The sequence below is a fragment of the Eretmochelys imbricata genome, chromosome 4, assembly GCF_965152235.1.
Source record: "Eretmochelys imbricata isolate rEreImb1 chromosome 4, rEreImb1.hap1, whole genome shotgun sequence".
In the NCBI taxonomy this organism is placed as follows: domain Eukaryota; kingdom Metazoa; phylum Chordata; order Testudines; family Cheloniidae; genus Eretmochelys; species Eretmochelys imbricata.
The window spans coordinates 126341962-126368249 of record NC_135575.1 but is presented as its reverse complement, the minus strand read 5'-3'; the positions used below and the strand labels follow the sequence as shown (position 1 = coordinate 126368249).

Genomic DNA, 26288 nt, shown 5'->3' with positions numbered 1-26288 from the left:
GAAAAAATGTGTAAAGTGGGCTAAATGTTATATGTATTAAGATTTTGTACTCAAAATTTGCAAGTTTCAGTTAAATGTATCTTGTTTAGCTAACAGAATATACTTAACAGGCATTGCCACCATTGATCTAGTTTGAAAAATTAATGTATTACCACTAGACTGGAACTCAGATGACTTGAGTTCAAAGTTCTGGTTCTGCGACAGGCCTGCTGGTGACTTTGGACAAGTCACTTCACCTCTCTGTGCCTCAGTTTCCCCATCTGTAAAATGGGGATAATGATATCAACCTCCTTTGTAAAGTGTTCTGAGCTCTACTGATGAAAAGTGCTACATATGAGCTACTACTACTACCACCATCTTGGCCTGTGTACCTCATAATTTAAGGAAGTGTATATGTGATTGGGAGTCGTCATATATTGACATAAAACAGTTTAGGGCTTATCGTGAAGTATAAAATAGAGTAGCACAAAGATGAGTTCTGGCTTTGTTAGATATAGATTATAAACAGCAAATGCAAGATATAATATTAACAGGTGTGTGTGCTATAACAACGTAATACCACTGATATGCAAATACCAAAGCAAAAACAAGAATGCCATTTTTACAGTAAGTCACTATAATTGAAGCAAATTGTTATACTGCATTAATAAGTAAATGAAAATTGAAGCTTTAAAAACTTGCTCTTTATCTCAGCACCATGGTATCTAAGCAACTTGCCATGTTTGGTATCCAAGATATAGCAGCTTTAGAAGTTTTAAAAACTTAATTTTACTTTAAAAACATCATTTAATCATTACTCAAATAGCTTTTGAGTGAAATAGAGCTTTAAAAAAAATTAATATCTTGTTTGTAACTTTAGTCATTTTTTTAAAAACTATGTTGACAGCCCTGGAGACTGAAATTTTCTATTGATCCACATGAAAAGCTAACATCATGAGCTGTGTCATTGTAACTCCTTCATTCCATCAGTATGCCTCAAAAGACTAGAAATCCTCCTTTTGGGTGGGGAAGACGGAAGATATTAGTTATATAAAATACATGTCTAATATGTCTAATCTAAAATGTTAGTTCCTCAGGACAGGACCTGCATTGTTTGTCTATAAAGCATTATGCACACTAAAGCTGTTGTAGCCATATAAACTACTATCACCACACTTCCATTAACTAGGATCTCTTTTTAAAACCTTAGATCCAAATCTGAGAAGTCTAGACAAAGATCTAAATTAAGTTTAAATTTCTGAAGGATCTTCTAAAATAAAATACAGTCTTTTCCTCAAAAGAATAAAGGTTAGTGAAATCTGTTAGTCTATTATGAATCTGCCATCAGTCCGAAATTATATTTTCTATTTAAGAAAAGAAGGTATGAAGTTTAAGAATGACACTTGCTAATTAAGCAGGTACTGCCAGTCTAATTTGTTAAAGACAAACAACCCAAGAAGTAGGAGGAGAGATCAATCTAATTAATTAATTCCTAAGCTAGCTAAAAAGACAAAGGATACCAGTACTAGAAACCTCTTCCAGTATAAGAAAAAAAGCAAATTAAGCTCATGCTGAAATCATGTCTCAGTCAACTTTCCTAAATGAGATTGTGGGGATAACCTCCCAGTGGGCTAAGGAAAGCAGAAATGATGGAAACTTGGGTACTAGACATTAACAGAAAAGTGCATCATACAAAGCCTGGGAATCTGGTAAACCATGCTCTGCTGTTTCCAAGGTCCTGTTGAAAACTAACTCCTGAGGAAATTAAAATAGTATGTTTTTAAAATTTTCAGTATCATTAATAAAAATCACACACTTCCTTGCTATAAATGCTAAGTTTACACTGAGATATTTTCATACGTATATATTTGCAGTAAAATATTTTTGATACAAAAATTGGACCTTGGTTCTCCTTTCTTTCACAAGCACCTTCATGTCTTCTCAGATGCTGGAAAGTCTTCCCATCCTTATTCCCAAATACCTGCTCAAAACAAAAAAACTCTTTCCACAATTCCTCAAGCAACGGTTCTTATTTCTGCTCTTATGATCTAATTTCTTATAAACCGTAAAAAAGAAGCATAACTCTTTCTCTTGCAACTTTGTCTTTTTAGACAGAAAGCTCTTCAAGAAGAGACCTGTTTTTGTAAAACACCTAGAACACTCTGGGGGCTATAAAAATATGTTTAAAATAGGTCTAATTAATAAATATAATTATTTCATATACCATTGAACTAGGGTGTGATCTTTCCTGCAACACATCATTAAAGTGGCAATTTCTGCAAAGATTCTGGCATCTTGCATCAAACCATAGATAGAAAGTGTAAGCGTTTTCAAGTCTTTCTGCTCTGGTAGCAGCAATTTTGTTTGACAACTGAACCTAAGCATAAAAGTCACCAGGAAAGTATTAGTGTCACAGCATGGGATGTCATTAGAGGACACAGTCAACGGAACTGACCAGGGTTCTACCCCAGTATGACATTTCCTATATGACTAGGTGACTGCCACTTCTGTTAAATGTAACAACTGTAAAGATAAGTTAAGACAAAATGTGGCATCCTTGACTACATGCATCTAATTAGTAAGGATGGCAACTTTTGTGTGTGTGATCAGGTCCTAAGAATTGCTCTTTTCAGTTACTGCTCTACTGTGATAATGCACTGATTTGGTGACTACTTCCACTCTTCAGGAATTGGGCCTGCCTTAAAGTTAGTTGTCCTGCTTTTTCAATGTTGTGCACATTTAAAGGTTTCTTTTAAAAATAAGAGTAGTGAAGACTACAGCCCCTCTGCAATATTGCCTTATACTAGACTTGCTGTTTGCCTGCAGCCATACTCCACAATCCACCACTGTTGACTGGTTTCAGAGTAACAGCCGTGTTAGTCTGTATTCGCAAAAAGAAAAGGAGTACTTGTGGCACCTTAGAGACTAACCAATTTATTTGAGCATGAGCTTTCGTGAGCTACAGAAGTGAGCTGTAGCTCACAAAAGCTCATGCTCAAATAAATTGGTTAGTCTCTAAGGTGCCACAAGTACTCCTTTTCTTTTCACTGTTGACTGGTGATAGCAAAGTAGCAAACGTTGAGAAACTGCAAAAGCAAACTGAGGTAATGAATATAAAACTTTCGTGAAATCCCTCCTGAGGTAATTATGGTAATTTGAACATGAGCTACTTCTATGGAAACATTCTCTCAAAAACTTTTGCAAGCCTTCTTTTAAGAGATGTCAGAAAGGAGAGCACATAGTACATTACTCTTTCCCTGTGTCCCTAGATTCAGCTCACTTAATATGGGTGCTTGGTATGTTAATGGTATACTGCTCTTCAATGTCATTTTCACCTGATTAATGGATGGTATTTTTCACCAAGTTAGCAACTCTTTTTTTGCAAGTCTTAGTGGTCTTATTGATCGAAGGAACAGTAAGCAATTCCAGAAAAAAAGCTAGTCAATACATTCTCTTTAGCATTCCTCTTCTTTTTAAATTGGCAGAGGTGTAAATGAAGTTTTATTCCTATCCATTCTATTTGTTCTCACATTCCACTGAAGACTTTTGTTTACCTCACCTGAACTTGCCACGCGATTACAGACATGAAAGTTGCGATATTACAACAGAAAAACTTCAAAACCAGACTCCAGGGAGAAACTGCTGAATTGGAATTCATTTGCAAATTGTATACAATTAACTTAGGCTTGAATAGAGACTAGGAGTGGCTAAGTCAATATGCAAGGTAATCTATTTCTCCATGTTTTTTCCTTACACTCCCCCCCCCGCCTTCTCAGACGTTCTTGTTAAACCCTGGATTTATGCTGGAAATGGCCCACCTTGATTATCATACGCATTGTAAGGAGAGTGATCACTTTTTGGATAAGCTATTACCAGCAGGAGAGTGGGGTGGGGGGAGAGAAAACCTTTTGAAGTGATAAACACCCATTTTTTCATGGTCTGTGTGTATAAAAATATCCTCACTGCATTTTCCACTTTTATGCATCCGATGAAGTGAGCTGTAGCTCACGAAAGCTTATGTTCAAATAAATTGGTTAGTCTCTAAGGTACCACAAGTACTCCTTTTCTTTTTGCCAAAAAGTGTATGCTTAGAAAGGGAGAACTCTGGGACTGAGTTGGTCTGGGACTGATGATTTGGTTTCCTTTTAATTTTTTTTCTTTCTTATCTGAGACCAGAAGTGGAGAGAGTAATGGCAGGAAGTGACCCAGTGAGGGTGTAACAGAGGATCCACAACCCCCCAGGGTTCAATGCTGCTGACTCTGCTAGGGCCCTGGGTCAGAGCTCATTGGAGTGGGCAGGCCTGGGCTCCCCTACATTATCCTCCCCCAGCTCAGTGGATGCTAACAACTAGGCCACCCACCCCACTGGGACCCTACTACAATGATCTAACTGATCTTTGCTGTTTCTCAGCCTTTTGCCACAGGATCTCACTTACAAAAAAGACCACAGTTTCAGTAAGTAATATCCTGATTCACTTTTTAAATAATAACAGATGTTATATACAAAGCAGATATGTTAGTAAACCCATAGAAAGACTCTGGTTCTTAATACAACTTACAGCTGAAATGCCTTGTCTTGTGCAGTAGAAGTAAGGAAACCTTAGTTATCCCTTCTTATCTTCAAGGCTCTTTGCACTAAACAGAACATATTCTCTCCAAAACTTAACATCTAATTGAAAAGCCAATTGTTTTTCTCCATCTACATAAGTGACTGATGGGAAGCTACTCTTGCCATGTAATTTGAAGTTTAGGTAATTTGAAACAGTGAATACCATTAAAAACTTCAACATTTACAAAAGAAGTTAATGTATGGTAGTGTCTGAAATCCTGCAACATCTCAGATTCCAGATTTTGGTAACCACTGGTAAACTCTGACCATGGTATACAATATTTCATATGGGAAAAAATATCTAAACTTTATTGTATACATATTTACAAATCTTTAATTCAAGAGCAGTTGTTTGTAGATTTTGTTTATGCACAATTCTTTGAGAGCAAATGTGAAACACCTTTAGTTTAAGCAGGAATTCCATTGATCAAAGCCACGTTTCTTAAGGATCTAGTTATAATTCCAAAAATTAGGCAATAAATCTGTGTAAACAAAACAAACAAGATAAAACATAGCTGAGAACATGCCATTCTGGTTACCTGACAAGAGCGGAATTGGTTGACTAGCAATGTGCATCTTTGTGGGTCTTTTCTTCCATCCAAACAGTCCAATTCAGCTGCTACTTGATTTAGTTCTTCATCTGCGTAGTAGAACTGAGCAAGGAGCTGCGGGTCAGTCCTCTGCAATAAAGAGAAACACACAATATTACACTTATCTATCCCTTATTTGTCTTTACAGAAAAGACCCTTTGGTTAATTATTTACATTTAAAGGGAAACTAGTGTATGAACTGCTTTAGACCAGAACCCGACCAAAAGCTGTCAGAGTCTGACAGAGAGGAGGGGTTCTTGTTAGATACATAATTATGGGTAGTTTTTAAATTTTGACCCTCCAATAATTTAAAAAAAACTAAAGTCACTATTATTGCAGGACAAAGAGACTTATTACAACAAGCACTATCTCCAGAGTAGTACTGGCATGCTCAGCGATACCAATGCATAGTTACTCTGGCATAGTAAACAGCTGAATCATAAGTTTTATTTGTTAACCAAATCAAAATATGACACACTTCAGCTGTAGTCAAAACAAGCAAAAATCATTTTCCAAGACAAAAAGCACAGAAGTTAGTGAAGAAATCCTAATCTTCTAATAAAGAATTATACAACTGACTCTTCTGACTTTCCCCTCTCCAATGTTTCCATGAGTCTACAGCCCACATTTCCTAAGCTATAACTGCACTGAGGTCACACATGCACACACCCCTATGAGCATTTTATTATTATCCTTTTAAAAGGACCTTATTAATTTACCAATTTTAACATTAGCAAAATACACATTCTGTAAAAAAACCAAAACCCTGAAGCCCTCACAGCACAACATACAAAAATGTTTACAGCTATATAACCCACAAGAAAGAATTTCATAACATAAATACCGTTTAGCAAAGATCAACATACAGTCACTATATTTCATAAGACAAACAAGTAACACCACTGGAACTGTTTATTGCATCGATGGCCTACCAAGTTAAGATGTAGTGACTTTAGCTCTGTAAACTATGCTAAAATCACTTTAGTCAATATTTGTCTTAATGCTTCTCAATCACTAATCTAAAGGGGCAATAACAAAAAGCTAACCTGGTAACTGGCACACTGACTCTTGTCCTTAAACAACTCATTGTGCATAAGCTTAATGAGTTTCAAGCTGTCTCTTATATCATTATGAGCTGAAAAGCCTTTAAAGTAAGATCTCAAACAATGTGAAGCTTGAAACAAGTCAATGCAGCCTTTTGTAAGGGAGCTGAACAAGAACATATTGTACTTTAAATGTTTGGAGAAAATATTATTCCCCTTGTCAGCAGAAAGTCACACACTTATCGTGAAATAAACAGAAAAATACCTGAATGCATCCGATGAAGTGAGCTGTAGCTCACGAAAGCTCATGCTCAAATAAATTGGTTAGTCTCTAAGGTGCCACAAGTACTCCTTTTCTTTTTGCGAATACAGACTAACACGGCTGCTACTCTGAAACCTATAAAATACCTATAAACTTTACCAATTTAGAGCATCTCTGGATTTATTCTCCTCCTTTCAGTCCCTTTGTTGTCACCTACTACTGAAGATCTGAAGTACAGTAACCAAGTATTAGCTGTTAAACATTCACAGACTTTTACAGTAGTTTTCCCCTATGCTTGTATTAGGGAGGAGAATGAAGCTTAGGGAAATAATTAAGAGATATAGAATTTAAAGTTAAAGCACCATGAGTATGGTCAGAGGGGAAAATATGTCTAACTGAGCTGCTGCCTGCTACGACTTGTTTTGCTAAAAATCTCTGTATTTGCTCAATAAGTTTCCAAACTGCAGCCCGGATCTCAACAACAGAACTCCAGCGCCTTGGGACTCACATTCCACCACCACCCACAGACCTGTAACCCACACCAGGCTCCTCAAACCATCAGACTTTTGCCTCTAAAGCTCTGGATGCTCTACCATTGCCATCTGGCTGCCTGATCTAAAAAATTTCTTCCACTTCTCTCCAGGTACCAAACCACTCCTACTGCTAACCTCCACAATAAGTTCTTCTCCGTTATTTTCTCCTTCACGTTCTCACTCTACTGTCCTTTCCATTTCTTCATCTTCCATCTATCTCCCTGTTCCTCTCTTCCATCCCCACAATCTCTTTGTTACTGTTCCCTTCTCTCTCGTTCAGAAAAGGACAAGCAGAACCTCCAAAGCAAATTCATCCTTATTTTTGTTACACTTTCCTCTTGTCCTCTACCCACTACTTCTCTCTGCCATATCACATCTACTCAGACTGTTAGCTCCTCAGGCCAGGGACCTGTCTTTCTGGTATATTTTGAAAGGTATCAGGTACAATTCTGGGTGCATTCTGTAAGAAATATTGCTTACCCTCTTGCTGGAAGTTTTAGTAAAAAATGCCAGGTATTGAAGGGCAGATTATGTGGTCCCAAAACTCGATGGATGGGCAGCTGCCCCCAAACCAAGGGTAGAAAAGCAGCTGAAATGCCACACCATTCCCAGCACAAAGCCTGATTGCTTTTGCTTTCTGAGCGAGTGGTGAATTTGACCCTTAGTTTCTAAGGTCACCACAGTGTTCCTTTTTCAGTCCTATAAGGACTGGTAGTTAAGTCCCAGAGGCAAAGTTTTAGTGAGACACGGCTGAGTCCTATAGCTTACTGCTTTCTAAATTATTTCAGCCTGTTGAATATTAGTTTTAAACAGATTTTGATATTTCTTTGAAAATAATTAGTTGCAGAAATCAAAGTGTTAAATCCCTTTACAGCAAGGAAGGCATGATTTTTAAATGAATTTAGCTAAACTACCCTGCAGAAGCAAATATAGAAGTTAAATAATTATGGTCTTAAGCAAAAATATGAAGCTGACTTTTGTGCTCTCACATGACTGATCTTTCAAATTGGAGGATAAGAAGCTTTAATTGAGTTCTCTGCTGTGTTGTGTTCTGTTGCCGATTAGTGGCATAATCTTTGATTAATTATGTCAATCATATGTGGTCTATAGCAAGATGAAGCTGCATGAAACTAAATCTCCCAGCAGGGGTCATGTGAAGTGAATAACCACAACTTTCTGAATTCAATTTACACTTGATTAGCAGCAGTAAAGAGAAAGATAGTATCAAAGTCTCAGTGCTAATTTTCTTTTTCAAACTATGCAAAATATGGTTCAAATGATCCAGTCTGAAATTACTTATTAGTTTTTCCTGGATTGGTGTGAAATAGTATTGCAAATGTTTAAATCAACCCTTCTGATGCCAAATGAAGAATCTGGTTTAGAAGCACTTGCATGCCAAAGAGGTAATATATAATGTGAAACCCGCTGTTAAATGATTTTTGGTAAAATGTTGATTTTGGACAGTGTTAAAATGGAGTTTGTTCTTTTGGACCACATTTTGAATCAAAGCAGATTTAGAACAACTTGATACATACCAAGAAGATTAACAAGACAAGTGAGTGACATGAGTGACACATTTCTTAAGCCCCAACTTTAAGATGTTATTACTTTCGATTTAAAAAAAAGATGTTTAGAATTCATAACCTTATGACACATAAATCATCATCCTTGTCACTTGTATAGCACTAACAATGTGGATGGCCCTGTACAGAGGAGTGTGAAGAGTATCAGGTTGAGAGAGGCATGGCCTTTTAATCTTAAATATGTATTATTTATTTATAAAACTGCAATTCTGAAGCTGAGAAGAAAATTATACTTACATAGCTCAGAAAGAAGAAAAGTGATAAGTCAATCCCCCATACTATCTGAAAGAAGTTACTAAGGCTCTGATCCTGTCAGCTCATAAACATGGAGAAATCCCTGCACAAGGAGCACTGTTCAAGTCAAAAGTGCACTCCCTTAACATGAAGCTTAGGTATTCATCCTTCTCAAATACCGAACAGTTTGCAAACATCTGCACATGTGGGGGTCCAAGCATGTGCTTATGTGTAGGGTGTGTGCTGGATACTTGGTTGCCAGAGAGGAAAAAGGACAAAAGGTATGAAAAGCAATCTTATTTCAAACTTTTAACAAAATATTATGCAGGCCAAAGGAGGCCAAAAGCCAAAAATTAAAAATCTGACCATGTCTTTTTAAAGAACCATTCCAAAGGAAGCAAAATGTGTAATTTTGAAATGTTTGGGATATTCAAATAAATGAGGCAAGATCAAATTTCTTTCAAATACAACAGTTACATTACCATGATATAGCAACGTGCTATCCAAAATCAAACCAGACTATCCTTAAAAAAATCTGTGTTGAGTGGATAAGGGCAAGTATTCTACAACTGGAATAATCCAGAGGACTTTTTAAAATTGTTTGCCAAATTTTCATCTTTCTTTCTAAAATTCTCCATCATGTCTAATCCCTGCCCAATGTGTTTGATTTGTTTGTTTTCTGAAAGTTTGAACACTTTCACAAAGAAAAGGAATTTTTTACTCTACATATAGAATAATCTTGGAAGCTTCATATGGATGACTCATTCAATCAGATCTCGGAAAGGGCAGAGGCAAAAGGCATTCACATCAGGAAGCGCAAGTTTTAAGGTTGCGTGTGTAACCTTTGCTCTGCTCCCTTATGCAGGCGCTGTGACCCTCTGGGGTTCAGCCCAGACCAGGAAGGGTTGTGTTGTGCAGCCTTGGTTCAGAGCCTTGGTTCACTGACAGCAACGGAATGCTCAGCACAATAGCCTCACCCTGGCTTCCACATGCCTGGTTACGCCTTGCAGGATGACACCAAAACCCTCCCAGTCCTAACTTCTCTCCAAAAATGCCTCTCTGCAATGCTCTGCCCTTCTTACTGTAGCACCCACAAAACCTTATCAAGTTTTCTGCCTCTTTACAGAGAAAGTAAGTACACAGCAGATTATTAACTTAACTGGGACTGACAAACCCTCCACTTCAATCAAAGCACTGCAGAGAAAGACTTTTTTGGGGAAGAACTTAGGGCTGGAACTGTTGTTGCAGTCCCCAGCAAAGAGTAATTGGGCAGTGGAAGCCAGGGTGTGACCAGCATGTTTGTATGCTGCCTGTTGGTGTCAGGGCTCTGAGCAACAGCAGTATAACATCCTAGGTGCCCACAGTTAAAAAGCAGGTAGTGACTGAACCCCTTACCGGCCTAGGTGAACCCCAAAGCTTCCCATTGGCATAGTTGAACAGGATTGACACACAGCTTGCTATTTGACTGAGGTTTACAATTCAAGTCCTGGTAAAATAGTTTTAAGTAATTCCCACGCAAGTGAAAAGGCTGGGAACAATCACAGAAAGGTTACAGTTTTATTATTTTCTGTTTATTTATTTCAGGTGTGGAAACAGAACAGAGGACATTTAAAATGAGAGACAGCGAAACAACAGCTAAGTTAGAGCTGGCTAGTTTAGAAAAGGAGCAAAAAGCCTAAAATCAGCGGCTGAGCAAGGACGATGAGAAATGGGAAGCCAAACAACAAGAGCATGTGAATACCAAAAATGGGACGTGAACCAAATGGGCAAGAAGCAGCACACAAGTGGGCCCTGGAAGCAGAAGCAGCTGCCCACCAATAAGCCATGGAGCTGAAAGAAAAGGAAACCTTGGCAGGTAGGGGGGAGGTGGGGGAGCTATATAATCTGAGAATGGGGAAAAGGGATGGATAGGTTCCACAGCCCACAGGTACTTTCTCTCCCCAAGGAACACCAAGCTCGGATAAGCTGTCCTGTGTACAGAGAAACAGACTAATTCCTTACCACTTCTGAAAGGCTTTGTGAAGTACATAAAGTTCCAGAGGACAAGAAAGTTCCAACTTTGATTACTAAGCTCTTGGGTAAAGCATTACATATATTTAATGAAATGCCAATTGAACAGGCTTTGAAATATGAGTTGTATTGCAAACCTTTTCGAATTACTCCTGAAGTGTATAGAGTGAAATTTAGAGATCTCAGAATTAATGACAAGATGAGTCATAGGGAATGTGTGTATACATTGTGTGAGTAGATGAGAAAATGGTTCAAGGGCAAGGGGGAAGAGAATTATGACCAATTATTTGACCTTTTTACATAGGAACAGTTCCTGCGCATATATTCTGAAGAGATCGGACAAGGTATTTGGGATAAACTTCTGGATTCTTTCCAAAAGGCAGCTGATGCCTGTGTGAAGCTAAAGCATTTGGTAAGCACAAACTGTAAAGGGGGGAGCAGAAGCCCTGTTTACCCCTGGGAAAAAGGAGCGTAATTGGGAGTCCAAACAAACAGTCACCTCCTCAAAATGAATCCCCTCTTTGGAATCTCTCTCTCAGATCCACTGTACAAGGGAACAGTCCCAGGTGTTACCTGAGTGACTCAACTGAGGCACAGCTGGAAGATGCTGGGAGCAGTCAGTCCCTGGTACAGCTAGGTGAACAGCTGTGGGCCAGGACTCCACTGGGAACAGGGCAGACTCATTGTGGTAAGAGATCTGGTTTCACACCTTTGTAGGTGGCAGAACCCTTTACTGGTTGGGGTGACCCAGAAGGGCATGAAACAACTGCTGGGGCTGTATAGATGTTAAGCAGGAAGAGAGATGCCCCTTAGTCTATGGTTCAGGGGGACTGTAAACATATGTCTGTGGAGTAGCCAGTGGCTAAACCTAGTGCATCAATGTCGAGGAGAGGTGGTATACTATTCTATGTCAGCAACTCTTGTCAGGCCTGACATACAGATTATGACAATAGTGACTTGGGGCAATAAGTATCTAAAAGGTGACATGTGAGCTATATACAAACTGGTAAACAGCTGGTCCTGAAAATCACTGCATGGCATATGTTCAGGGTGTGTACAAATATGTGCTAGAATTAAGTTCTAAAATGTTTGGGGCAGACTGGTCTCATGCATTGTTTGCCATAGATAAAGGAATGTGTATTTGCTTGTCTGACCAGCCTGATCATCGGCAGACGATGAAGGTATATGTACATATAAGATAAACAAAGATATCAACTAACAAGTGGGGGAGACGACAGCCTAGTGTCTATACCCCAGCAGGAGAAAGAAACTGTGTCTGAGCTTACTTTTCAAATAATACATTTCAAAGGTTTACTTTACTATAAAAAGAGGGGGCAGGAACCCCAGAGTTATCCTTCACCTGAGGAGTCAAAAAAACCAAGCACTTTGAGCTCCATGTGTTGGACCCTAGCTAAAGAATAAAACTTTGAATTTGTCTGACTTCAACTTCCAGTCATTGGCTCTTGTTATCTCTGCCAGATTGAAGAGTCCATTAGTACACAGTATTTTCTCCTCTCGAAGGTACTTATACACTGTAATCAAGTCACCACTTAAATCTTTTCTGATAAACTAAACAGATTGAGCTCTTTAAGTCTCTCACTGTAAGACACGTTTCCAGCCCTCAAATCATTTTGTGTCTCTTTTCTGCACTCACTTCAGTTTTTAACATCCTTTTTTAAAATGTTGACATCAGAACTAGATGCAATACTCCACTGCCAGTCTCACCAATGCATCTACCACCCTACTCCTACTTAGTACTCTCCTGTTTATACACCCAAGGATAGCCCTTTTTGCTATAGCATCACACTGGGAAGCTCATGTTCAGGTGTTTGTCCATTATGACCCCTAGATTATTTCCCAAAACAGGTCCCCTAACGGTAGGTATGGTCTGTATTCTTTGCTCCTGGGTGAGTAACTTTGCATTTGGCTCATTAACATATATTTTACTTTAGCGGGCCTAGTTTACCAAGCAATCCAGATTGCTCTGACTGCCCTTCCCTCATTATTACACCTCTACCCAGATGTAACGCGGTCCTCGGGAGCCAAAAAATCTTACCACATTACAGGTGAAACCACGTTATATCGAACTTGCTTTGACCTCGAGCATTTCCATTATTAATAGTCACTTCCCGCCCCCTGACTAGCCCCTCAGAACCCAACCCATCCAACCCGTCCCACTTCTTGTCCCCCGACCGCCCTCCAAGACCCTCTGCCCCTTATCCAACCTGTCAGCCACGGCCCGGCACCCTTAACATGCAGCTCAGAGCAGCGTGTCGGAGCCAGACATGCTGATCCGCCGGAGCACGCAGCCCCACCCCCCAGAGCGCTGCTTTACCGCGTTATATCTGAATTCATGTTATATCAGGTCGCGTTACATCAGGGTAGAGGTGTATTTACCATTCTTCCAATCCTTGTGTCATCAGCAAATTTTATCAGGAGTGATTTTATATTTAGGATAGAGTATTTATTAACATGATCACATACCATTATTTTGCAGGATCCCTGTTCACTGCACAGGTTGGACACATTAAAGGTCACTAACACAAACAAACTCACTCTAGTTGGTTACATACACTTAAACAAATATTTTGCTATGCTACACATTTCACCAAAATATGCATCCAAAATATGCAGTAAATTGGAAGCCATTACCTGGAAAATATACTACATTATTTTGCCTTTTAGCTGTTACAGTTTTTAAATTAACTATATTCTAGCTCTTCTGATGCATGTCTGCTTTGTAATAGATCAAACATTTAATTTGCATGCTCCTGGCTGCTTTTACTTTTCACTCTGTAAAAGACCATCCATTGTATTTTTTATTAAACATCACCTTCATCTTTTATTCTCACTAAGCTAGTGGCTCGGGAGTAAAGACTGGTTGCCATTGACCAGTTCAGTGGAAGACTGAGAAATAATTTCTGAGCCTCTCTTCTTCTCATGGCTACAGTAAGTGTTTACCAAATAGATTCAGTCAGTGATCATTGACTCAGATTTGATTAGTTTGATTTAACTTACAATACAGTTTTGATCGGAGTTACAGTTTTGAGTTTTGATTTGAGTTGGGTTATATTTTAAGATCTTTTTCTTTGTGGCTTTCTTTCAAGGGGAACTGTGAGATAAAGAATCATTCATTTTAAAAGTTGTATGGTTGAAACTCATTAGGAGTCATGTTATAGACCAGTAAGATCAGATGTTACATGCTATAAGATGAAAAGATCCTATTGTCACATCTTGTAAACAATTGACCTTTATTTGTAAAATATTGAGGTGTTTCTTCAAAAGGATAATATTTAGTCACCTGCTTTGGCTTTCATGGCATGGTCCCTCTAAGCATAAGACAGAAGCGAATAGCTACAGCACTGAAGCTGGGAATTAAAAATCACAGTGACAATTTACCAGATATTAGAATTACTGCTTATCCACTCAGAATTTCTGAAATTCAGATTTAAGACTTCTTTGAAAATGGCACTTCCAGAAATAGTGACTCTCCCTGTTGAAGATTTTCCTCTTTGTAAAGCAAGGGACTAAAAAGCAAAACTGCAAGAAGCCTTTACATCTACTAAATAATGAGATATTTGATCACTGAATTACAAAGGCAGGTTCTTCGCGGTGATTAAGTTTTTAGGTGTGTAATAATGATGAGTGAAAGCATATAGTATCAGCTAAATTATGAAATTATCCTGAATATAAAACTTAAGAAAACTATTCTAGGTAAACATTTATTTTTACTTCGCTGTGGAACAGAAAGTTCATATGCATTCTTCCTCCCGCACTACAACTGCAGGAGAATGTAATCTTCTTTATAACTAAAAATATTTATTTATGAGAATCAAGCCACAAATAAAAAGCCTAATTAGCTAAGTAAGGCACTGGAGATATTTTATTGCAGCTATTTAGATGGACCTCACACAGTGTGTTTCACTTTGAAGAAACTCAAAATAGAAAGAAAAGCATAATCCAAGGGCATTGCAAATCATATTCATAATCTAACAATCTCTTAAATATTTCCAAATTTTTATGTGGAGTCTGCACAAAAATTAGCAGTTAAATGTGTTATATCCAGGGTGTCACGGCCGCCTCAGTTTTAGAAGTCTCATTTCCACCGTTCTCCATAACGCATAAAGTACTTAATTTGTCTTAATTTGATTTCTACATCTTCATTTACCCAGTATGGACATGAATGTGTTATCAATGTGACTGGCAGCAGCCTCCAGTGAAAAGTAAATAATTTCAGTACCAACCAGGATATACTTTCCTTGATAACCTTTCCTCAAAGTCTCTGTTCTGCCTTGGCAAGAGATAGTTACATCAACAATGCTCAGATTTTTCTGCAGAAAATGTCATTTTTAAATTGTTTTATTTCTTTGTCTTCTCAACTGGAATAAAAGCTAAGGAAAATGGAAATATCATGAATGAACCACAGAAAAGACCAGAACAAGGAATCCATAGTGGGGTCTGAATCCTGGGTGTTGATAGAATTATATGGAGGTGCTGCCTGTCAGTCATCCTGAGGACAATATTAATCATTTCTGTTTTGCTGAAGGCTGCAGAACAGAAGATAATCCTAAAATCTGACCAGAAATGATCCATTGAGCCAGTATTAAAGGCTCAAGACATCAGTTGTTCATTTGTATTTTCCTCATGTTCCGAGCATTTATCCCTTTGCTATACATTTAAGAAATCCAGCAGTCTACATAAACTAATTAAATGTTTTCTCTACAATGTGTTCCAAAGGTATTGTTTTATGGATTCAGCTGATGGTAGATCTAAATTTCTGTTTATTGACCACCAGAGGGAATGGTGCAAGCCTTCATGCACTGTAAAACGTGTATTTTAAGTGGTACTTTGACAAACAACTACACTATGAATTTTTTACCTCGACCCTGCCACCTGTTGCTACCATTGCTTCTGCTCCATCAATGTTTGTAATGGTGGGGACACTAGCATAGACAAAGTGTGCGTTGCTCTGGGTGTTTTAAGTGTCATATCACATAGACCTTTTCTGAGCAAGATTGGATATGGTGTTTAAAATGCCAGCTGTTACCTGTAAATCTATCTACACTAGCATTCCTACTACTGCTTCCACTAGTGGAGACATACCACTTGAAGCCAAGATGAATTTTTTAAAAGAAAAGGACTTGTAGACACACCCCAAGAGTGTCTTCCTTTGCTAATTCCTGTGGAAGAAGTGGTAGAACGGCTTCAAGTATTGTATAATGCTCCAGCTGCTTGACAATCTAAATACTGTAATTGGTATCTTCTTCTGCTGGTGTCACAATCTTGGGTTATGGGACAAGAGGCCTTTTCACGTGTCCAAATGATGATAAGCAACCTCAAACTTCCCATTCCTTAAAATGGGTATAGTGGCTGCTAGCAAAGTTCCATGAATACAAAAAATTACTATACCATACAGGAGTCAGAAGGGGAAATTCACAAAAGAAGGCACAATAATGCAGATCAAAATTTGAAAAGGCTATAGTTTAAGGACTTTATCCTGCCTACCAGTATTCAGAACAAATGGCCTAATATTTTGGAAAATCAGCTTTTGTATACATATGACAATGTGCACTGCCAAAGGCAGAACCGAGCTCTAAGTGTTTTAAAAACATTAATCTATGCAGTTCAGATTTAAAAGGTAGCTACAATATAGCATTTTTATAAACTACATAGCTGTAATAGATATTATGCACTAGCTACTCAAATGAATTTTAAATGAAAACTGGTATGAAATCTAACTAACACCTGGTTATGAAAATGAAGATATGTATGACATGCCTGATCTGTGACAAAAGCAGCTCTATGCCTAAAGCCAAACACTTTTCAACAAAAACAATTTATCCAATTGCCCTATGAAAAGTAAGATCCTTACAGTGCTACAAGTTTGTCTGTTGGAAGCTTGTTATGCCAGTTACAAATTCTTAGGGAAGCTTGTCTTGTACACTGAATAGTTCGAAGGCTTCAAAGTTGTTGGGTTTTTCCCCCAGAAGTGAACAAGTAACTTGTTCAACTGGGCCCATTCTTCATACTTCTCTATTTTTTTAAACTCATATGAATATGTGCTACCTCTGCCTTATACATATACTTGGCAAGTTCCTTAAAACAACATTACAAAATTCAAACACCAAATCCAATACATCCATAGGCAACAATCCTGCAGTGGTAGGTGAATAGGCCAAAATACCTAAAAGGTCTTTTCTATTTATAATTCTATTATAAACCAAGCAACAATAAAGATTTCTTATAACACAAGTGACATAGACAAATAGTAATATATTTTTCTTTTAACTTATATGACATTTTAAAATCTAGGAAGCAAAAGCAACTTTGCCAATGGTCTAATCTTCTTCCTTTCTGTATTTAAGAAAGAGGGAAAGTTTGAGAAGAGTTTCAGTTTTGCACACAATGGTGCTTACAATAAAGAATGCGGTTTTGCTGGCTTTCTGGTGCTGTGGATCTCAGCAAATTTGAAAAGTGATGATTACATTCATACTCCAAACTATGACTCTGCAGAGGTCAGGTCCACTGGTTTTGTGATAGTCGATACAGTCATCCTAACGGCTCTTAGTAACATGACCTGGGTTTAAGCCTATTTTCATTAGAAGTGCACCATAAAGTGCACGCTGTGGTAGTATTGCTTGTATTCCTGACCTTCGGTCTACCATTTGTAGTTGGAAATATAGCTACATAAAATCAAGAACTGTGAGGGACAGAGAAGTTGGGTAGCCAACCACAGACACTAGAAACATTACTGGATATACTGCACCATCTTTCCCCTGGGTTGACCATTAATGATCTATATAAGTCAATAAAATAAAGCCTGCAAACCTATTCTGCTGACCATGACCAACACAAAACATGAGATAATGGGTGAAAGCCAGGCTCTGTTAGAATCAACAGTGTTGACTTCAGTGGCTCCAGGATTTTCCCCAATGACTTTATACCTGATAGAAGTTTTCAAACAGACAAAATATTTTAAACAAACAAAACAATCAACTATATGCAAATTGGAACGATATGCACTCGGCCAGGGACACTGATTTAAATAAATGTATCTATAGATGCTGCAATGGAAACTAAAATAAACTAATGAACTATAGATTTATTCAATACCTACAAAAAAGTCAAAATAAAAGAGCAATAATAATATAATCTGATGGAAGTATACTTTATTATCACATGAAAGAGCTCCAAAGCCAGAAGTTAAAAGATTCCTCTGCCCATTCCCCTATCTGTCCCCAATGTCTACTGAACAACCATGATGTCTTTCCTTACCCCATTCCTGTCCTATAACAGGGCACTGATCCTCTGGGTATATGTGCAGCCCAACATACCTATTACAGGCTCTGGCTTTAAAACCTGGAATTCTCAAAGAGATAATCTGGAAGAACAGAGAGAAACTCCAATCCCAGGGCCCAAGAATGAGAGCAAGACTGTTAACAGCAGGAAACAGGATCATAAGGCTTCCTGTCTCACAGAGAAGGAACTAGTAGACAGTTGTACAGCATGCAAAAGCTGCTCGGGAAAGCACTCCAGTTGTGCAAGGAGAGGGCTTCCCCCACAACTGGCACCACAGCTGGAAAAAGGGGGAAATTTTACCTGTATGGAGCAGGAAGGAGCAGGAAATGGCTGGACCAATTTAGGAGTGGGGGGAGATCACTACCATTCTAGTTGACCAGAAGAGAGTGAGGGTGGTATTTATACCCTATGCAGTCCTGGAGAAATCTATTACCAAGATCTGTCAGATGCCACCACAGGAATATTAAAGCCCAATCATTGGATAAAAATTAATAAAGAGATGAATGAGGATTTGGGAGCATGTGACAGCTTCTAAATAATTTGAACAGAATGTTCAATGTTTTTTGGAGGGAGGAATGGATAATTGAGGCAGATTTAAAGATTCACTGAGATGCATGAGATGGAATAGGTTTGGGGATTTTTTACCAAGGCATGTGGTATGTGCAGAAATGGCCCTCTGACCAGATAAAAAAGGGATAGTAAAGGATACAACAGTCCTGAAATTATTTCCCGTTGTAGTGGCAGTGACTGTTTGGAGAATGGATTTTACAAACAAAAGTGCATGTTTTGGAATGACAACATGACAATGGTGCATGTCCTCCACATCACGCAGAATTATGAGGTGAGTAAGGGCATTTGCACTTCAGTGTTTAAACTTTAACCATATGTTTGTTTGCAAAACATGTGCCTGGGGTCGATAATGGCAGAGCCAATGCACTGTCTCACACTTCCAGGTGGACAGATTTCAGGACCCAACATGGAACCCAAAACAGAGGCTGATAGCATTCTGGGGGAGGATGGCTCTTAAGAGTTGTACAGAGATCATTAGCACTGCAAATATTTAGGGCTTATGACAGGATTTTTAAAGATTTTGTGCAATTTCAGGGGAGGGAGGGCCTGCCTATGAAATGGCCATTTCCAGATGACCAGATACTTCAGTACATGGTATTGCTGGCAACCTGTGGGCTTGCATCATTTACCGCCTCCAGCCACCTATCAGGCTTTACATTTACCAGTAGGATTGGGGGATATCCCAGATCCTTGTAGTGGATACTTTAGTTAGTTCAGAGGTTTTTAGTGACGAGGAATCAACACACCATCCCTAGAGAGGATCCCCATTACTGCTCAGACGCTTAGGGATTTGGGGCAAGTTCTCAATCAAATGTGCAGAAGCAGACAGGAAGTGGACTTGTTCAAGGCTGCATTCCTGGAAGCATTTTTTTAAGCTTTTAGAGTCAGTGAACTAGTGCCTGGATTGGTGAGGGATATGTTGGGAAAGGCTTTGGAGTGGAGGGATTTACAGTAGGAGGAGCAATTGGTCATCTTGACCCAAACAGGAGGGGCGAGGTGAGTCCATAATGCTATTGGTGATGGAATGAGGAATTATATAGTGATGAAACCAGCTGGTCAGGGGGCTGGAAGGGCCTTCACAACATACCAGTCTGTTACAGTTTTTAAAAAGTGGCTTATAAAGTTAGGGCTATAGGTGCATGAATTTGGTTCCCACTCACTCCAGATTGGAGCTGCAACAGTACTGCCCAAATAAGGCTAGGGGCCAGTGTGATTCATGCAATTGGATAATGGCACTCAAATACATACAAGACATACACGAGACTCCAGATGGGAAAATTAGCTCTGATTCTCTGTTTCAAATTTCAAAATCATGTCCATGGTCCAAGCAAGCAGTGGTGTGGTTCTGTGAGCAACAGTTTTGTACACTAGGCACATAGGCACCAAGTCATCTGGAGGTTCACAGCTGGATCTAGGTGGTGAGCTGGCATAGAAACAAGGGTATGCTATGGGACCAGCTGATGCCCCTTATACGCTCTTTGGCAACTCAGAAGCAGGCACCAGATGTGATTATTGTTCACCTCAGTGAAAACTATTTGGGAAGGTGTAAGGGGCTCAACATGATAAACAGAGCTAAGGCAGATCTGAGGGAAGATCCAGGATTTTTCCCATGGGCAATGATTATTTAATCTGAAACACTGCAGTGCAGGGAACAGTGGAACTTCCACAGGTGGATAAGGTGAGGAGGTATGTAAATAGGTAGGTGGCTAAACACATACATAACCAAGGGGGTTTGGTCATTTCAGATCTGGACATATCTTACTTGGCGCCCCAGGGAGGATGGGATACACCTATCCAAATAGGGGGTGGATATACTTTTTTCTGATATTAAGGAAAGAATCAGTGAATATGTGGAAGCACAGCAGGCTTGTGGTGACCATGTGGCCCAAAAGCATAATTGCTGATGCCTCCTTGTGGAAGATGTCCAGTGCAGGTACTTGTTGTGGAAGATGTATGGTTATTGGATAAAATGGCAAAAAGGGTTACCTACCTTTCGTAACTGTTGTTCTTCAAGATGTGTTGCTCATGTCCATTCCATTCTAGGTGTGCGAGCGCCCATGTGCGCGGTTGGAGATTTTTGCCTTCGTGGTATCCGTAGGGTCAGCAGTGGTGCCCCCTTGAGTGCCGTGCTCATGCATTAGTATATCAGGCACTGTTGAGCCTACGCCCTCTCAGTTCCTTCTTGCCAGCAATCGTGATAGAGGGGCATGAGAGCAAGTAATGGAATGGACATGAACAGCACATATCAAAGAACAAGAGTTATGAAAGGTAGGTAACCGTTTTTTCTTCTTCGAGTGCTTGCTCATGTCAATTCCATTCTAGGTGACTCACAAGCAGTACCAATGGAAGTGGGCTTGGAGTTCACGGCCTTGCAGCTTGCAGCACTGCATCATCCCGGGCCTGGGTAAGCGCATAATGGCAAGTAAACGTGTGGACAGATGACCAGGTAGCAGCTCTACAGATCGCTTGGATCGGCACGTGAACCAAGAAGGCTGCTGATGACACCTGCGCTCTAGTCGAGTGCGCCTTGACAAGTCTATCTGGGGAGTTTTCCACTTTCAGAAAAATCATACCGGCCACCTCCAGATGGAGTGACCCCTCATGGCGAGACGAGAAGGTACTGCTGAGGCGATCTTCTAGCACATTCCTGGTCCTAGGCAGGTGCGTGGCTACCAGATGAATGGCATGCTACATACAAAACTCCCAAAGGCTGAGAGCTTCTTGGCAAAGGGCTGACAACCTGGCTCCGGCCTGCCTGTTGATGTAATACATTGCGATGGCATTGTCCGTGAGGACCTGCACCACCTTGCTGCTCAGGTGGGGCAAGAACACCTGGCAGGCCAGACAAACTGCCTTTATCTCCCTGACATTGATGTGAAGGGCCAAATCGTTCCCCAGCCAGCGGCCTTGAGTGCTGAGCTTGCCCAGATGGGCTCCTCAGCCCAGGTCCGAAGCATCTGAGACCAGGGTCAGCGACGGGGACGGGATCACGAAGGGAACACACTTCAATACTGACCCAGGGTTCAACCATCACTCCAGGGATGACAGGATGTGATCCAGAACTCTGACTACCCGATTTAGGTCGTGTCTGCTGGCAGTGTAAACCAACGCCAACCTTGCTTGCAGAGGCTGGAGGTGGAGCCGCGCATGACTGATCACATATGTACAGGTGGCCATGTGGTCCAACAACCGCAGGCAGGTGTAAGCCATGGTGAGCAGGTGGTTCTTCACATGAGAGATCAGGTCTGACATGGCCTGAAAACAAGCCTCCTGAAGGCAGGCTCTGGCTCGCGTGGAGTTGAGAACTGCCCCAATGAATTCTATTAGTTGAACTGGCCTTAAAATGGATTTTTGCTCATTTATCTACAGGCCCAGGTTGCGGCAGGTGGAACACAACAGATGGAGGCTCCTCTGTACTTGTTCCTGGGACCTTGATAAGCCAGTCGTCGAGATATGGGAAGACCTGGACCCCTTAATGTCTCAAGTAGGGGCCACTGGCACCATACATTCCATGAAGATCCTTGGAGCCAATGAGAGGCCAAAGAGCAGCGCCGTCAATTGGAAATGGTATTCGCCCACTATGAAACAGAGGAACCGTCTGTGACGTTGGAATATGGAAACAGGCGTCCTTCAAGTCAAGGGTGGCATACCAGTCTCCCAGATCCAGTGAGGGCATGATGGAGGCCAGGGAGACCATGCTAAACTTCAACTTCTTGAGAGACTTGTTGAGGCGGCATAGGTCCAAAATGGGTCTTAGGCCCCCTTTTGCTTTTCGGATTAGGAAATAACGGGAGTAGAATCCTTTCCCTGTCACGCCCTGAGGGACCTCCTTCACCACCCCCATGTGCAGGAGGTTCTTGACCTCTTGAATGAGGAGTTGCTTGTGAGAAGGGTCCCTGAAGAGGGACGGGAAAGAGGGGGTGGTGGGAGGGAGGGGTGGCCAAAAACTGCAGGGTGTAACCTTGAGACACTATCTCCAGCACCCAAAGGTCCGAGGTGACTCGTGACCAGGCCAAACGGAAGGGATGAAGATGGCTGAGGAAAGAATGGGTTGGATTCTGGGAGGTGACTGGGGCATCACTCTCAACTGCACCCTCAAAATGAGTGCTTCTGGCCCCCGGGGTGTTTTGCCAGGCCGGGCTGCACAGGTGAGCAGGATGAGGAAGGGCAATGGCTGCTGAAACTAATGTCTCTGTTCCTTCTCCTTGCAGACCCCAAACAAGACTGCCAAGTCCTAAGCGGGAAGGCGGCTGGAACTGCTTTCTCAGAGACTGTGGCATATGCATGTCAAACAAGCGAAGGGTGGCCAAAGTGTCCTTCAACCCATACAGCCTTGCATCCATTTGCTCTGAGAAAAGACTGAACGGGAGGTCTTGGATCAAGGTCTGTATCTTTTGGGAGAGAACGGTGGTCTGAAGGCAGGAGCTACACCTCATATACACCGCCAACGCTACCACCCTAGCCGCCGAGTCAGCTGCATCCCATGCCATTTGGAAGGAGCACCAAGCCGCCATGGTGCCCTCCTCCACTAGGGTGCTGAATTCCTGGGCCAAATCCTGTGGGAGGGACTCCTTGAACTTATGGGTGGGAGTCCCATATGTTAAAATTGTATCTTCCTAGGATGGCCTGATTGTTTGCCACCCAAAATTGCAGCCTGGCAGTCAAATAATTTTTTCTCCCGAACAGATCCTATCTTTTGGCCTCTTTATTTTTGGGGGGATGAGCTGGTATGACCTTGCTTACCCTTTTCATTGGCTGCAGAGACCACCAGCGAGCCCAGGGGAAGGTGGGTGAAAAGGTATTCAAACCCTTTGGCAGGGACAAAGTATTTTTTTCGGCCCTTTTCGAGTTGGGAGGGATGGATGAGGGAGTTTGCCAGAGGGCCTTGGCAATCTTGATGACACCATCATGCACTAGTATTGCAACACGGGCCAGGGTAGAGGCTGACAGAACATTAAACAAAGTGTCCACCTGCTCAGCCATTTCCTCCACCTGCAGGCCAAAATTCTCAGCCACCCAATGAAGCACGGCCTGGTATTCTTTAAAATCGTCCAGCGGGCTGGCCCTTGAGGGTCCCGCAATCGCCTTCTCTGGGGATGAAGATGATGACTGCAGTGTCGGGGGAAGGAGGCTTAGGGGTGGGTGCAGTCTCCTCTGCCTCGACTTCAGAGTGTGCATCATGCACTGAGCCCAGTGCTGTCGGTGCCACCAGCTGTTGCTCCGAGGCAGTGGCCAATAAGCTGTGTGAAAGGGACATCACCGTGACCGACACTCCCCATGCATTTCAATAAGGCCACTGCGCTAGCCAATGGCCGTGCTGCCAAGGTGGTGCCGTCGATGTCGACGTGGCCTCAGGTGCCCATTCACACCAGTGAAGTCTAGGCAAGAGGCTGAACTGTGCTTCTGTGCTGGAGGAATCCCCTTCCGGTGACCACAGTGGGGCTGTCGACGCCTGAGACTGTTTGCTGACCATTGCCATTGGAAACCGGTGCCCAGAGTGAGGAGATCAGTACTGGTATTGGGGGGACTGGAGCTGGTGCTGGGGGGGTCCGGAGACACGACGGGGAGCGCTCCCACAAGGCAGGTGACCCGGACCTGAACCGAGAGGACAATCAGCGGGAGGGTGAACGGTGTCGGTATTGTGGAGACCGGTGTCTCCCTCTAGGCGATCCGTGTCGAGATGGCGGGGACCACAATTGCGATGCTGGTGACCGAAGCGAGCCTCTGAGGATCCAGGCTGTGATTCCGGCAATCTGCGGCGCAGTGGTGGAGAGCACTGCTTCGTCTCGGGGGATCAGCGGTGATCCACTGGCCCTAGAGGGGTCTTAGCAGCTGGCTTGCCCTTGTGGGGAGCCTTTGCTGGTCCTTGAGGCATGTGATGCCTCGATGGCATGGGCAGAGGCCTTTGCTTTCTGAGCGCTGCGGGAGCTTATGAAGGTGTTGGTGCCGTCAGGAGCTTAGGTCCCATGCCGCTCCTGGGAGTCGGTGGTGGACTTTTCAAGGTGCTAAGGGCCCTGACCAGGGAGGTATGAATGCGTGGCTCCAGAGTGGCTGGGCAGCCCGAAGTAGGTCCCTTCCCCGATGACCCATGGCCCTTCTTGCCTGGTGCCAGGGAGCTGTGCTTCCTAGCTTTCTTTTTTGGGGGACGAAGAATAGTGCTGACGGGTTAGAATCCATTGCTGATGTAATAACCTGGTATATGGATTTGTGTACAGGCCCAAAGTCCAGAGTTTAGTCAAGAGGTCAGAGTCCTAGCAAATATTGATTAGCTAAGAGAAAGCAGAATAACCAAAGATAACCTTGCTTTTGCTAAGATATGCCTGGTCAGCGGAACGCCAGATGTTGGGGGCAATAATTGTCTTATTCAAAGTTGCAATTAGAACAAAGAAGCCCTGTTTCTGTTGTGTTAGTTTCTTCTGGAGGGAGATGTTCTTCCCAAACATCCAACCTTGAGTTTATGAAAGGTTCAAGCATGTCAGTGTAAGATATGGCCTCCTCCCACCTCCCTTTCCCAGGGACCAATGCCTGCCTTAAAACACAAATAAGCAACTTGAAAGACAACCTTTATTGCCGCATACTTACACTGTTTCTTTGCTTTTACCCCTAGATATGTATCTGTTGGACAATCAAAGGAGCTACTTCATTCCTATGGACCCCAAATCAGAATGCAACATATATATTTTATACTAATACATTAATTGAAGTACTAATTAAATGTTGATTTGTTAACTTGAGACCATGGGCAGAGACATTATGTAACCTTTGACCATTAGCTGCAAGACATGATAGCACAGTAGCCAAACCTATCCGGGGGTGTGGGACTGCCTACCCCATCACTTTCCCCACTCATGGAAAATCCATATATTCCATTATAATCAACTGATTAACAATGTCCCTGAGCCTAATAAGCTAGGTGACACTCTGTCAGCACTATATGTAATAAATTCCTGTGCCTGACCTCTACACGGTGTGGATTTATGTCCTTCAGTGCCGGGTGGAGCCTGGTGTCGGGGGCACACTGCACACCAAGGCCAAGGTACTCGGCGAATCCTGGTGGGACAGCATGGAAGCTGGATGAGGAGAGCCTGCAACCGAATATCCTGCTCCTTCTGCATGCTGGGCTGAAAGTTTTTTACAAATACGGCACTTCTCTCTCATGTGTACTTCCCCCAAGCATTTGAGGTAGCTGCTATGGGGGCCACTCACAGGTATTGGCCTGGTGCAGTCTGTGCAGGGCTTAAATCTGAGATATCGGGGCACGCCCCAAATGGGGCAAAGTCCCCGCTGGGATTTTAACTGCTAACTACGCTTAACAACATTAACTACTATAAACAAACTATTTACAAGGACCTAAGTCTCGAAGTAAGACGAAAACTGCTAGCCCTTGCTATACAAGGAAAGGCAGTCTGACTAACCACCACGGTAGGTAAGAAAGAACTGAGAGGATGTAGGGTTGGCGGTGCCTGATATACCGGCGCATGAGCGCGGCACTCAAAGGGGCACCACTGCCAATCCTCCGGATACCGCAAAGGCAAAAATCTCCGATGACCGAGCATATGGGCGCGCATACACCTAG

General features: G+C 41.7%; 1 protein-coding gene across 2 annotated transcripts in view; it reads right to left on the bottom strand.

Annotated features, from left to right (window-relative positions):
- The window catches only part of ZFYVE28 (zinc finger FYVE-type containing 28), a 310224-nt gene that overhangs the window by 128649 nt on the left and 155287 nt on the right, over positions 1-26288 (bottom strand). For both annotated transcript variants that reach the window (XR_013346016.1, XM_077815925.1), the window contains exon 2: positions 5128-5268. Coding sequence is in view for 1 of the 2 variants with exons in the window: in XM_077815925.1 (XP_077672051.1) it covers positions 5128-5268 (141 nt within the window). In the remaining variant the exon portion in view is untranslated. The remainder of the gene's footprint in view (positions 1-5127; positions 5269-26288) is intronic.